The 14296-nt window shown below is 45.0% G+C and overlaps 1 protein-coding gene across 3 annotated transcripts in view; it reads left to right on the forward strand.

Moving 5' to 3' along the window:
• Positions 1–6339: 6339 nt before the first annotated feature.
• SRPX (sushi repeat containing protein X-linked) overlaps positions 6340–14296 on the forward strand; it is an 87715-nt gene continuing 79758 nt past the window's right edge. For all 3 annotated transcript variants that reach the window (XM_030807220.1, XM_030807221.1, XM_030807219.1), the window contains exon 1: positions 6340–6618. In XM_030807220.1, coding sequence (XP_030663080.1) covers positions 6528–6618 — 91 coding nt within the window. In that variant the 5' untranslated portion in view covers positions 6340–6527. The remainder of the gene's footprint in view (positions 6619–14296) is intronic.

A 14296-nucleotide genomic window follows, 5' to 3' on the forward strand; every position in this document is an offset into this window, starting at 1 on the left:
TGCAGGTTTGTTACATAGGGTATACATGTGCCATGGTGGTTTGCTGCACCTATCATCTAGGTTTTAAGCCCCGCATCCATTAGGTATTTGTCCGATTTCTCTCCCTCCCCTTGCCCGCCCCCAACTCCCGACAGACCCTGGTATGTGATGTTCCCCTCCCTGTGTCCATGTGTTCTCAGAGCTAGATTTTTAATATATATGCATGAGCACAAGCATCAACCCAATGCACCCTACTCATCTGGCATTCATTTCACATGATTCCAATAGACTCAGGTCAAATCATCTTGCCCTTCTATTCTTGAATTCTTGAAAAGTCTGATACATACTGTACTTTGTACAGACGTATTATGTGAAAGAGTAAATCCACGATAACTGTGCTACTCACAATGTGTTCCCTGGACTGGTGCTGCTTTCTGAACTGTTTTGTACTTGTCCACAATTAGATACGTACAGAAATGGAGAGTATGACCTTAGAGACTGTGATAACAATTTGATAAAATAATTTTACATCTGCTGGGCATGGTGGCTCACGCCTGTAATCTCAGGACTTTGGGAGGCTGAGGCGGGTGGATCACCTGAGGTCAGGAGTTTGAGACCAGCCTGGCCAACATGGTGAAACCCCGTCTCTACTAAAAATACAAAAAATAGCCAGGAGTGGTGGTGGGCACCTGTAATCCCAGCTTCTTGGGAGGCTGAAGCAGGAGAATCACTTGAACCTGGGAGGCGGAGGTTGCAGTGAGCCGAGACTGCGCCATTGCACTTCAGCCTGGGCAACAGAGCGAGACTCCATCTCAAAAAAAAAAAAAAAGAAAGAAAGAAATAATTTTACAAATTATTATTTACAAATATTAGATTTGTGGAATCTAATAAGAGAACCTTGAACTTTTGCTTCGTGTATGTCTTTGGCTTGTTTTCTCTTTTATTTTTCTACTTAGTCATCTTTACTGATTTTACCAAAGCATGGATCAATGATGGATTAGACATTAAAAAAAAAAAAAAAGTCCTTTGCCACAGGTAGTTTGAGAAGAACTGCCTTAGAATGAAGCACTCCTAAATATCTCTTTGACTTTTACTCTACTGGCAACCCATTTCCCAAGGTACAGTGAACCACCACATTTCCCCTTAAACTTCCATCACTTTACTGTGAAAGATACAGAAAGAAAAGAACTGGGTTTATTAGGGAAGCAGAAGTAGAGTAGGAGAGCCAGACTAACGCCATTTTAAGTTAACCTCCATCTTGAGACTAACAAGGCATATTCCTTGACAGTCATGACCCGTGGTCATAAGATGTTTACATTTAAAGAAACAGCTTAATGATATCTGCAAGGAAATATTCCTACAGCCATAGAGTGTCCCTATGTCCCAATATCCACAACAGTATATGATTTCAAGTTCATTATAGTTATGCTTTAATGTACTTATGTCAATTATGATGTATTTATTTATGCTTTGATGTATTTATAGTTTTGCTTTGATGTATTTATGCCAATTATGATGTATTTATTTAAGATGTATTTATCCTTGGCATCCTAAGTGCCAAGGATAGTTTTATTTAAATCAGCAAAGTAATACATTTTGTCATACTTTCAGCCCACCCACATGTAGACATAACTTAGCTTAGCTTTTACATAGATAAGACTCCTAAACAAGAAAAACTTAAAACAAAGATGAGGCATTCCTCTTCTTGATTTCTGAGGACACCCTAATCTGTAACTGAGTAGCTTTTAATAAACTGTCTCTTCTCACTGTACTCTGTGACTTGCCTTTAACTCTTTCCTGCTCAAGATCCAAGAACCCATTCTTGGGGATCCCTTTTCTGGCAATAGCTTGAGAGGGCTGGGAGAATGAGGAGGCATGGGAAAATGGGAGGGGCATAACGGGGCTTTGATTCTTAGAAAATACCTCTCCTGCAGTACGTAGATGACTGCCAGGTCTCTTTCAATGCTGTCTCTGAGTCGACAAGCTCAAGGAAGAAAGTTGGGGGCGGGGAGGTGACTCTTGAGAATCCTTTTCCTTCCTTCTCTCCTGGGGCTCACTCTGCTCTGACTCAGGGGACAAGACTGTTTTGTTGACTACACCCTCCTCAACACTGCACAGAGTGGAAAGATACCTCCTTCCTCTTGCCAGACTTTGATGTCTGTGTTCTCTTTTTCTCACCTCTGGTACTTTGCCTAGTACTCAGGAATGCTTCAGATGACCAGACAGACACTGTCTGCATGCACCTGAGGTGCCTTGGAGACTTAGCTTATAGGCAAATAGATTGCACTGTCGTAGGTTGTACTGTGAAGCCACTACTGGCAACCCCTACTCTGTATCAGTGTAATTTTTTTTTAAAGAAAACATTTTCAATGATTTGTTTAAGTTAAATAGGAAATATCATCACATGCTTACACATTTAAACAGTACAAAGGATTGTACAGTAATAAAAAATTATTTCTCCTACTCTGACTTCCCCATACCCTGATATAGTATCATGCCTTCCCCATACCACGAATGGTAGCAAGATATGTGTATTATTTTGCTTGTTATTTCATTAAACAAAATATCTGAGAGTACCTTTCCTATTGATGCATATGCATCTTGTTCATTCTTTTTAATGGCCACATAGTATTCCGTTACATAGGTATGCATAATTAATAAAATAATTCCCCAATAATGGATATTTACATTTACAAAAATGTCACCAACCTTTGGTACTATGAGCAATGCTGAATCAACACCTTATATACACTTCTTTGCACAGATGAGCCTGACGTAGTGGGGAGACTACTTCGCTTTCTAGGGATTCTTAGATTCTTCATGTGTGATTGGTTTTTGAGATCTAACATAGGACATCATATTTATCCTTGCTGTCTTTTAATGTTTCAATACAGCATGCCTGCCTAGAGAGATGTTTGGAATCTGTTTCTTGCCCTCCTATCTTCATGTCCTTTGCCAAAAATATCTTTTTCTAGTTCATAAATAGTAACATCAAGCAGGATAGGAATGGTGTCATAGCTCTGTGGCACTCCCTGAGTGACTCTGAGTGACTTCTCTTTGTTTTCATCAACTCATTAACCCTTAAGTTATTTGACAGATTATGAATCTATTTAACTATCTGATTGTCTTCCAAGATATTGTGGGATTGGGATGAATTGACAACCTCTTCCTCCACCTTACCTCTACCCTCATCTCTTCTATCAGACAGAAAACTAGAATAAAAATAATAAGAAAAATAAAAGTCCCATTGGAATTTTCTCTATAGGGTAGCAAAGAGAGCAAGAGACATTTTTCCTCATTCCAGGCTCTTATTTTATTTTTTCATGTTCATATTAGTTCGTCCAATGGTTTATATCGAATACTTCAAGTTTGTCAAGGAAAAATAATGGTTTCCCAATATTATATCTAATTGTGTTCCCTATTACTCTAACCCACGTGATTTATATACCTTATACATTTTGACAACAATGGCATTCCTTTTAGTATTCCCACTAGGTAAGAATACCACCTTGTTCTCTCCCCTTTATCTTTGTTAAGTAAAAATGAAAGGGTTATTTCTATTTATTAATACAAGAGGCAACTGAGCTTGGATCTGTCCTTCAAGATACCCTTGCACAATGAAAACAACAAATGTTACTTTGCTCTATAAACATTATATTGAGATGTTTCTTCATGTCTTTAATTTTTGCTTATTTTTTTAATGGACACATTGTAAATGTACATATTTATGGGACCCCATCTCTACAAAATAAAAATTAGCTGGCCATGGTGGCATATGCCTGTAGTCCTAGCTACTCAGGAAGCTGAGGCAGGAGAATTGCTTGAGCACAGGTGTTTGAGGCTGCAATGAGCTATGATCATGCCACTGCACTCCAGCCAGGAAACAGCACTCCTTCTGGATAAACAAATTCAAATTCAGAGTAAGACCCTGTCAAAAAAAAAAAAAAAAAAAAAAGAAAGAAAGAAAGAAAAGAAAAGAAAAAGAAAAAGAAAAAATCAAGTCAGTAATTTTTTTTTTTTTTTTGAGATGGAGTCTAGCTCTGTCGCCCAGTCTGGAGTGCAGTGGCGCAACCTCTGCCTCCCGGGTTCAAGCGATTCTCCTGCCTCAGCCTCCTGAGTAGCTGGGACTACAGGTGTGTGCCACCACTCCCGGCTAATTTTTGTATTTTTAGTAGAGATGGGGTTTCACTATATTGGCCAGGCTGGTCTCAAACTCTTGACCTCAAGTGATCCGCCTACCTTGGCCTCCCAAAGTGCTGGGATTACAATCATGAGCCACTGCACCAGGCCTCAAGTCAGTATTTTGGTGACCATCACCTCATCCATTTCTGATTTCTTTCTTTGTGGTGAGGACATTCAAAGTCCAGAGAGCAAGTCAACAGTAAGTGTGGTGTTTCTTGTAATCCAGCCAGAATCAGTGGATAGGAGAGAGCTAGAAGTTCCTTCTCAGCCCAGTAATAGAATGTATACTGGTTGTGGTTAAGACACATTGCTTCAGAGGTGACATAGGAAAGGAAGGCTGCTGGCCAGGCTATCCTGGGCCTGGAATTTGGGGTGCACATTAACCCTTGTTTATGGACCTAAAGTAGTTCTCTATTGGGGGCATTTTTCCCCTGGGGGACATTTAGCCATGTCTGGAGACATTTTTTGGTTGTCACAACTGGGGAAAGGGGGATTGCTACTGGTATCTGTTGCATAGAGGCCATCAATGCATCTCTCAACGTGCAGGGCAGTCCCCCTCCCCAAGAAAGAATCATCTAGCCCCAAATATCAATAGTGCCCAAGTTGAGAAACTCCTGGTCTAGAATTTTTATCCTATACTAAAACTTATACCGTGGAGCTTAGCGGATTGGGGAGAGACAAAAATATGCATCTGGTCAAACTCCAGGTAACATTCCTAAAGATTCTGATTTTATTAGTGTGAGGTAGAGCCTGGATATGGTATTTTCATGAAGCTCCCCAGGTGACCCACATAAACAAGGTTGAGAATGACTCCCTGGGGAGTCTGGTCTGATGGAGGCCACAGAAGAGCCTGACCTCCCCCATTTTCCTGCGACTAGGGGGTTATTTAAGGGTTGTTGGTTCCCTGAAGAGGTAGCAGCAGTGGAGAAACCCACAGGAGATGGAGCGAAGTCCCCCCAAGTGCTAGCGAGGGTAAGATGGACCTTCAAGTCTGGGGCTTTTGTGAGAATTGGGAAACGGCACTCCTTCTGGATGAACAAATTCAGAACTTCCAGGTGAGTGCTCCCAGGGCTCTTAGCCTAGCTATCAGACCAGACTACTGTGGCAGAGAGAAAGATGCCCTTCTAGTGGATGTGGCCCCTGCAAAGACACAAAGCTCCCTGAACCCAAAGGCATCTGGGTTTCGGCTCCCACTTGCCCCGTCCTCTGGATGCCTTTGTACAGTGCCCAAACTGCACAACCTAATGCAGCAACTCCAAATAAAATTTGCCTTAGCTAAGATCTTTCTGAGACAGCAAAGGGGCAACGTATTGCCTTACTGACTTAACAAGAACTAAACAACCAAAACAACAAACAAACAAACAAAACCATGAGAGGCTTACTCAAATGCCTCAAAGAAACCAGATCCGTCCTGCGGGCAGCCTAGAAACCCTATCCTGATGCCAAGCCACAGGGAAGAGGCTCCAGTCTGGTCGTGGTATCTTTGGGGTGGTTGAGAACAACCCAGGAAATGAGGAAATCTGGCTGCAGGAACCTACAGCTGGATCCCCAAGGCTGTGGGTGAGACAGAGAACTTTCTGTGCCTTGTGCTGTCCCATCAGCTGATCCTGGAAGGAGAACCTCAAGCCCCATCCTAAACCGCAGCACAGCAGGCACGCACCCGGTCCAGTCCTTGATTTATTCCTTTGCAAAAGAGAAACAAACTAACCAAAAATCTGTAGTATGGACTTTGACGTCGGCAGAACTACACACCTAAGTTCCAGTCCCTGCTCTGCCAGTAACGGGGGTGAATCTGGGCCAGTTTCTAAGCGTCGGTTTCTTATTGGAGAAAGTGGACATGGCAATAGCGAACTTGGGGCATGGTCCTGAGGATCAAAACAGAGAATGTGGCCATAGTATCCGGCCGCAGTGCGCCCTCTGAATCCTCTCGGTTGCCCCTTCTGTTTCCGTGTGACTCACGCAGCTTTCTGCAGATGGTATCTTTCTAGACGTCTGGGATGCTCGAGGCTGTTGAACCACCCGTGTGTGTATTCCGGGTGAGGGGGCGCGCAAATTGGAGCAAAGAAAGATACTCCAGGATATTTCGCTCTGCTGGGGCATGCCTCCAGCGCTCTCTGGCCAGAAAAAGCGCCGGCACAAAAGGAGGAGGTGGGTGGGTCAGAGCCCCGAACCGCGCAGTGTTCCAGGGGGGCGGAGAAAGGAGGGCAGGCCCCAGGCGGGAAGGAGGGAGGGAAAGAGGCGGGAGGAGGAGTTTTCCAGGCCGGCCTTCGCCCGCCCGCTAGCACGCAGTCCCCTGGTCTCTTTGGTCTCCTCCCGCCCCCGGGAAGCGCGCTGCGCTGCCGAGGCGAGCTAAGCGCCCGCTCGCCATGGGGAGCCCCGCACATCGGCCGGCGCTGCTGCTGCTGCCGCCTCTGCTGCTGCTACTGCTGCGCGTCCCGCCCAGCCGCAGCTTCCCAGGTAGGATCGGAGGCGTGGCTGCCTCCTCAGCTGGGCACCAAAGACCCCCGGAGTCGCCGTTGGGACCCTTCGCTCGGGCTAGAGGGAGGTGCCGGGGGCGCCCTTTGTTTGCGCAGAACTCCTCTTTCGCAGCCCGAGGGTGGGGGTTATGCGGGTCGGGGCTGGTGTCTGGGCACGCGCAGGGAAGAACTGACTGTCCCATCTCCAGGCGCTGGGCGCCCTCGCGGCGACGGAAGCCCAAGCACCTTCTGCGTCCGGGCTTTCAGAGTTCCAATCAAACCCTTTTCGGTGTAGGAGGCTCCAGAGAGAAAGTTTGGCCGCAGACTAGTTTGCTACTTTCTCACACCCAGAATTTTGCCTCTCACATGGTTGCCCACTGGAGGCTGGCAGCTTGTCCTGGAAGGAGCCTCTATGCCCTCCCACTACACGTCCCAGGCTACCCCCTTGGGGCCGCAGGACAGGAGCCACGGTAAAGCGACTTTTGTGGAAGGCACGGGCGGGGCCTCCCCTGAATCTCTTAACCCCCCCTGCTGGGGATTCCGAGAAAGTCTGCGCCTCTGAGGAAGAATTACCAGCTGAGAGTGGTGACATGTGGCATGCACTTGATTAGCCCCAGGGAAAGAGGGCTACTCGCGCAAGGCTCTGCTGGGCAGAGGGTGCGGCTTATTCCTGGAGGGCGTGGTCTCCGGCATCTAAGGGGGCCCTGGTGTTTCTTGGGGGCTCTTATGGTATGAGCAAAATTCTCTTTGGAGATGCACTTTAAAAAGCTCCAGCTAACTTCCTCACCCTGGAGTCTTAGGTTAGCGAAGAGCTTCAGGGGAGTAGGGCAATGTGCCATGCACTCCTGTTGCCTCGGAATGGAGAGGAAATCCATGGATGCGTTTTAATTTAGTGTTAATGGGAAAGTGGGTGACGTCGGCTATAGGGCGTGCAAATATTTGGCTCTGCGTTCAACACTGTGGGCAGCTTAAATCTGGGGTATGAGAAATGAACCTACTGAGTTCTGGTAGAAGGATAGAGGATGTCCATCTTTCTAGCAGTGTGCTTGGGAGATGTAGGGATGGCTGCGGGAAATTCTCTGCACGCACCTAAATAAATGAATGAATAAAACAAATTTGTAAATTAATAAACAGGAACATTTGTCTTGAGCTGACTCTTAAGTTTTCAGCTGCTTTGTACGAACTGATTCAGGGTAAAGTGGAAAGGAAATTTTATCCTTACTGCCAGGCAACTGTCATTCCCATGGTGTGTTAATACCTCCTCTCCCACCCCGTTTAGCAGGAATCAGGTTAAAATGAACCTATAGGGGAAGGGGAAGTCATTAAGTGTCCCAGAAGCAGCTTTCTGGGAGCAGGCAAATAAGGTGAGAAGCTAGAGGTAGCTTTTCCGCACTGAGTTGGGAGGTGCCTGTGAGCTGCCTGGGAACCTCAACTTCTAGTTGAGCCTTTCTCAAGCTGGGGACCCCTTCTCCTTTTCCATCCGACCTCCCTCCCTTCTCGTCCCCTGCTCTCCCCTCTCCTTTCTCTCATCTTCCACCTTTATATAGTATAGCTTGCTACCCGGGCCCAGCCACAGAATCATGAGTTTGCCAGTTTGGGCATTCACTACCACCTGTCTTTTGGGACCTATCCCTGGCTTTCCTGGCTCCCTCTCCCAGCCTGCAAGCTGCTCCCAACTTTTAGCCACCATGTTCCTGCTTGCCACCACCTCCACTGACTCCTAACCTGCCCTGCGGCTCTGCTCAGACCACAAATGAGCTGAAGCCGATTGGAGCTGCTTGATAAACACTCCTCTTGAGCCTCCTTTTGGCATGGCTCAATGGGGTCTCTTGGGAAGTGTGCTCCGCTGAGGTTGTGAGATCCAGAGGAGGGGATTTCAGTCCAAGCCAGAGGCTTTGGAAGGCTGGAGAGGGGAAACTCTCTAGGCCCTTGGGTCTGAAAGCAAATCACATAGGCTGAGTTCACTCTAAGTGCTGGGTGACAAATTTTAAAGGTCATTTCAGAGACACTCTCTTAGCAAGTGGACATCATATCTCCAGTAAGAGAGAAAGTGAAGGCCTTGAATCTGGAACTTCTGAAAGAAGATGGAGATCTAGGGCCCCATCAGCAAGTCGATTATGTAACCATCTGCACGTGAACAGCAAATCTGTCAGAATGAGAGTAAATCATTCTCATTCCCACTCCTAGAAGGTCTCTGGAGTTCTTCCATCTTAGAATTTAACGCAGCTTTTCTGGCTCTCTGATCTATTTTTTGCAGCCTAGCGAAGATGCAGTGTCTATGAAAACCCACATGAAGTGTATGGAAAATTTGTAGAAAAGTTGTTTGTGTTTGACTGTGTTTGTATGCTTATAACAGATGAGAATTTTGATTCTGTTCTTAAAATAATTCTTAGAGCTGTATTTGCATGTGAGATTGTGGCGGTTCACTCTGCCTCCTTCTGCAAACAAGGCTGAAGATGGAGAATGAGTACCATGGCCTCAAAGAAAGGCTTCGTGAATCTTACATCTGGAGAAAACCGGTAAAGTGGCGTGGTTTTACTAGTCACGAAAACCAAGTGAGGTTTGCTAAAAGCCAAACCAGACTACATCAGCTGAAGCAGTCTTTTGAAATACCACATTTGGAGATAAGTACTAGGAATGGAGCACCTAGCTCAGGTTATATAATTAAGGTCTCACTGGGAACAGGCTAGGAATTCCTATTTAGATTTAAAACGTGGAATCAGCTGACAAAAGTACTCTGCAATGAAAAGGAAATATGCTGGGGAGAGCAGGTCATTTTCCTCTGGCATTTTCTTCACTGATAACACTTTCAGTACAGTACGATGTTGTTTGTTAGTTACTACTCATTTCACAGATTTGGGAGCTGAATGAGACACCAGAAACCATCGTTAAAGCAGCGTCTTCACATCTTCCCACCTCATCAGTCCTTGTACCATAACCAAAGTGCTGCTTTTCTCTTTTAAATTATTGCTATAACATTCTCACTTTTGGTCTCTCTAATTCTAGCTCATTGTACTTTCTCACTTTAGATAATGGTCTTTTAAGTCCATTGACTTTAGTACTGTTTTTTATCACATCACTCCCCTACTCAAAAACTTAGGGCAGCAGCTCCCTGTTCTCTCCCAAGTTAAAAGTTCTCAGTTGTTTTTAGGGGACTACACAGTTTGCTTCTAGCCTAATTTTCCAGTCTTTTCCCCCTGATTTCCTAAAATCCTATCCTTACAGAACCTGAGTCACATTTTCCTTCTTGGCAGATGCTGCTTTCTGTACCTGGAATCCTTACCCCTGGCCATTTGTCCAAATTCTGCCCATCATCCAGCAACACCCCCACTTTGATGAGACCTTTCCTTGATCGCTCCAATGGGAAGCAACGTGCCTTCCTTTTAATACCCTTGGTCTCACTCATGTCTCTTATATTTATCACATATATCACATATTTGATAATGCTGTATATTATCATAATTTATGCACTCTTCTTCTTCTTGTAGATTTTAAGCCCTTGGAGGCAGGGCCTGTGCTATGTCTTACCCTTATTTGTATTTCCCACAGTGCCTAGCAGAGCACTTGGTACCACATGGATATTTGTGCATAATGGATTACAGTGCCTGTAACTCCAGTGATGGGCCATTGGACAGGAAAGGAGCTGAGGGAAACGTGCACAGGTACACAGGGCTTTGTGCCACCATGAATCTACGTACATAGAAATGATGGCTTACTGGATACAGAGGTTCCTTTTAAATCTACGAACACTCTCTGTTTAAGCAATAACCTTCTCTGTTGGGGGCTGTAAGATGAGAGACTGACTGCAACCGCAAGCTGGAGTTTGCATTTATTATTTTTGTTGGCCACCTTGATCTGTGCCTTTCCCAAGTGGTTGAATGGTTTCCTTAGTAAACGCAAATATGTGTCTACATCAATTCCCCTTTCAGAGAACACAACTGAAATTGGTAATTGAAAGTGAAGAGAGAATTTGAACAGAAGAAGGTTTAGTTTTGCCAGGCTATAGCATAGTATGAATTTGTAGCAGGCAAGTTATGATTAATGCCCAGGTTAGAGATTCGCTTCCAAAATAGCAGTGTGAATAATAACCTCTCCCAAGTTCCAATTCATAGGGAGTTTCTCAAACCAGCCCCTCAGTTCTTGACTGTGTGATGTCTTAACTGCTAACTTTTATGGGCCATTTGTTTTAGGAGGGTGGTCTTTTAAGCCTGAATCTCTGGGAAATTTGGGTTTAGTTCTGAAACAGAATCAGTTTCTACCTTTTCTAATAAAACCGGGGCTGTGCCGAGAGACTTATTTTTAAAGTGAACACTGAATGATGAAGCATTTATGTGCTTGGGAGACCACGATGAAGAAGTTATGCAATTTCTTCTCTCTCGTAGCTTTCTGTCTTATGGGGAAATAGAGACATAGTTATTTCAGGTGGTTAATGTTATAATGCAGTTGGATTGACAGGCCCGGGGAGCACAGAGAGGAGCTATGTGGGAACACTGGGATTGGTTGTTGAAGAATGATGCTGAGACTTGCTGGTGCGGAGATGGTGGCACTAAAGGCCCAAGAAAAATGAAAGTAGAGGATGTGTGGGCTTCTCTAAGAATGTTTTGAAATTGGAGACAAGAATCTGTGTGAGTATCCTTTTTCTGGGGAGACGGCTCTATCCCAATTCAAAACCACTAGTTACTAGAGCATCTTCATGAATTCTATGAGAAAATATACACTTAATGGGCAGAAAAATCAACATACAGAGTAAGATGAAATTACCACAGTAGGTAAACTTTGATTGAACCAGTGAGCAGGTGGCCTTTCCAGTTACAGCCAGGTGTATAGTTTCCAGTTATTTTCTTTTTTTTTTTTTTTTTTTTTTGAGATGGAGTCTTGCTCTGTCCCCCAGGCTGGAGTGCAGTGGCGCAATCTCGGCTCACTGCAAGCTCCGCCTCCCGGGTTCACGCCATTCTCCTGCCTCAGCCTCCCGAGTAGCTGGGACTACAGGCGTCCGCCACCACACCCGGCTAATTTTTTTTTTTTTGTATTTTTAGTAGAGACGGGGTTTCACCATGTTAGCCAGGATGGTCTCGATCTTCTGACCTTGTGATCCGCCCGCCTCGGCCTCCCAAAGTGCTGGGATTACAAGCTTGAGCCACCGCGCCCGGCCAGTTATTTTCATTTAAAAAGCAGTACCAAGCAAAAGAGATGTAATCGTAAATTGTAATTGCCTTCAGGGCTGGGCTGGGTAACTTGCTGTACCCCCCTGCCCCACTTAGTACAGTGTGACTTGGGGGAGGATCTTCAGTCAGTATTTGTGGATTAATTGATTGGAGTAATTTTGAATCAAAGCATTCCATCTCAAATATCCCCTGTAGGATTTAACCAGAATTTCCAAGATGACACTTCCATGAGAAAACGGATTGCAAGATAGCTGAATGTCAAAGGAAATCTGTCAATTTGGACAGGCAACGAATCAGGGCATAGTTAATTGCGAAGGCTCTTGGATGTCAAATCACCCTAAGACATTATTCTAAGAGACTTAGAAACTCAAGGGAGTTCTGGGGGCAGGATGTGCAGATAAAGATTTAGAGGAAAAGCTTGTGCAAGAGAAAAGTCCTTGGTAGCACTGCTAAGCTCCCAAGTTTTCCAGATGATAATTGGTAGCACCTGGATCTTATGGGTGTCTGGCACATTCTGACCTCAGAAACCTCTGGAGTACTCATTCCCGAGCTGAATGATTCACTCACCCGTAATCCTTAGCTCACACTGGATGCTTCTTTATGCATTGTTCTCCAGGGAGAAGATAAATGGGTTTGGACATAATGGCTTGGATTATCCCAGAGGTTTGGGGTTGTAAATTGAGCATAATGATTTTCAAACTTTCTTCTGAGTAATAGATCCAAACATAGAATCTGGGGACAGACTTTCTGCCTTGGCCTTGAAATATCATTGCAATATTTCTTCTGTCCCACTCTTACAGTGACCTGTAGTGTAGTCACATGTACTAGCAGCTCATTTCCCCTGCTATCACTAGCTGTTTGCAATGTACATCCAGTAGTACTTAATGAGAATCTCCTCAATGCTGATTACACCCCATGATCCGCTAATGGATGACCCCCGCCTGCCACTTATTGTGTGGGTGGCTGAGCTGAATGACCCCGCCAATCCCAATGATCCAAGATTGTTCGCAAACACGGTTAAATTAGGGCCACAGGGTGAGAATTAAGCCAAGGTTTGGCAGTCCCATTGTGGAGTGGTGAGGAAGTGGTGGAGCGGCTACATCCTCCACCTTCTGAGATTCTGCCCACAAAGTGGCAATTCCTTATAGGAACTCTGACAGACATATTGGTGCTGACTCAGTATTAGTCAGATCAAGGCTCCAATTCCTTTCAATCCCCAACACTGAAATTCTGTTTCCACTTAGATTTTAATTCAGCTTTCCAAGGGGTAGGGTAATGGTGCTGCACCATTACCTATTCATGGATCTGATGCCCCCAGCCACGTGAGTAGGTTGTGGGATCTTGTTCATTTTTGTATTCTCATGGTCTAGCAGAGAGCCTGACTTCTGGGAGGCTCTCAGTGGATCTGTGGAGTGACATTTGCTGGGAGGGCATGCCTCTGGCCAGTTCTGAGCCTCTGGGTGGGTGTCTTGGTCTTTATCTAGATTTCTGCAGGAGTTTCTCTGTTCCACACCCAGGCTCCCTTGCATGGGTTGCCTAATTCATGGAACCAGGGAACCTCAGACTGGGAGGATGCCTGAGACGGTAACTTGCCCTGCATTTTAGGGAGGAGCCTCTGAGGCTCAGCAAGATGAAGGGATTTGTCTGGGGTCACACAGAGAGTTAAAACCAGAGTTGGGAGTAGAGCTCAGTCTAGTGGCTATATAATTCCTTTCACTTCACAGGCATGCATTGAATTCAATTTTTGAGTGGTCCCCGCATGTCAGGCATCCTGTGGGGAACCAGAGATAGGCAGGCAAGAATGAATGGCACTGAGCATTTGATATGGTTTGGATCTGTGTCCCCACCCAAATCTCATGTTGAAATGTAATCTTCAGTGCTGGAGGTGGGCCTGGCCAGAGGTGATTAGATCATGGGGGGCGGATTTCTCATGAATGGTTTAGCACCATCCCCTTTGGTGTTATTTTTGCAATAGTAAGTTATCATAATACCCGGTTGTTTTGAAAGTATGTAGCACCTCCTTCATCTCTCTCGCTCCTGCTCTGCTTCTCCTTCGCCTTCTGCCTTGATTGTAAGTTTCCTGAGGCCTCCTCAGAGGTAGAAGCTACTATACTTCCTGTACAACCTGCAGAACCGTGATCCAGTTAAACCTCTTTTCTTTATAAGTTACCCAGTCTCAAGTATTTCTTTATAGCAGTGCAAAAATGGACGAATACAGCATTGTTCACTGAGCCCCTGTCCAGGGTGTATCTCAGGGCTCTTCTTTATATTGACACTTGGCTGTACTCTCAGCATCTCATATCTAGAGCTGTTTGGATGTTTTTCAAGAGTTCTGAGAAGTTGCTGCCTCACTGTCAGTCCTTGCCCTCTTTTGAGGTTGTCAGAGTCCCAAATGCCTCCTCTCCATACCACTTGCTTTGAGCTCCTCAACTGATTTGTGATTACATTCATAACAGTTTTATTGAGATACAATTCATGTACCATACCTCATTCATTTAAACTGTACAATTCAAT

This window comes from Nomascus leucogenys, chromosome X (assembly GCF_006542625.1).
Source record: "Nomascus leucogenys isolate Asia chromosome X, Asia_NLE_v1, whole genome shotgun sequence".
Classification (NCBI taxonomy): Eukaryota; Metazoa; Chordata; class Mammalia; order Primates; family Hylobatidae; genus Nomascus; species Nomascus leucogenys.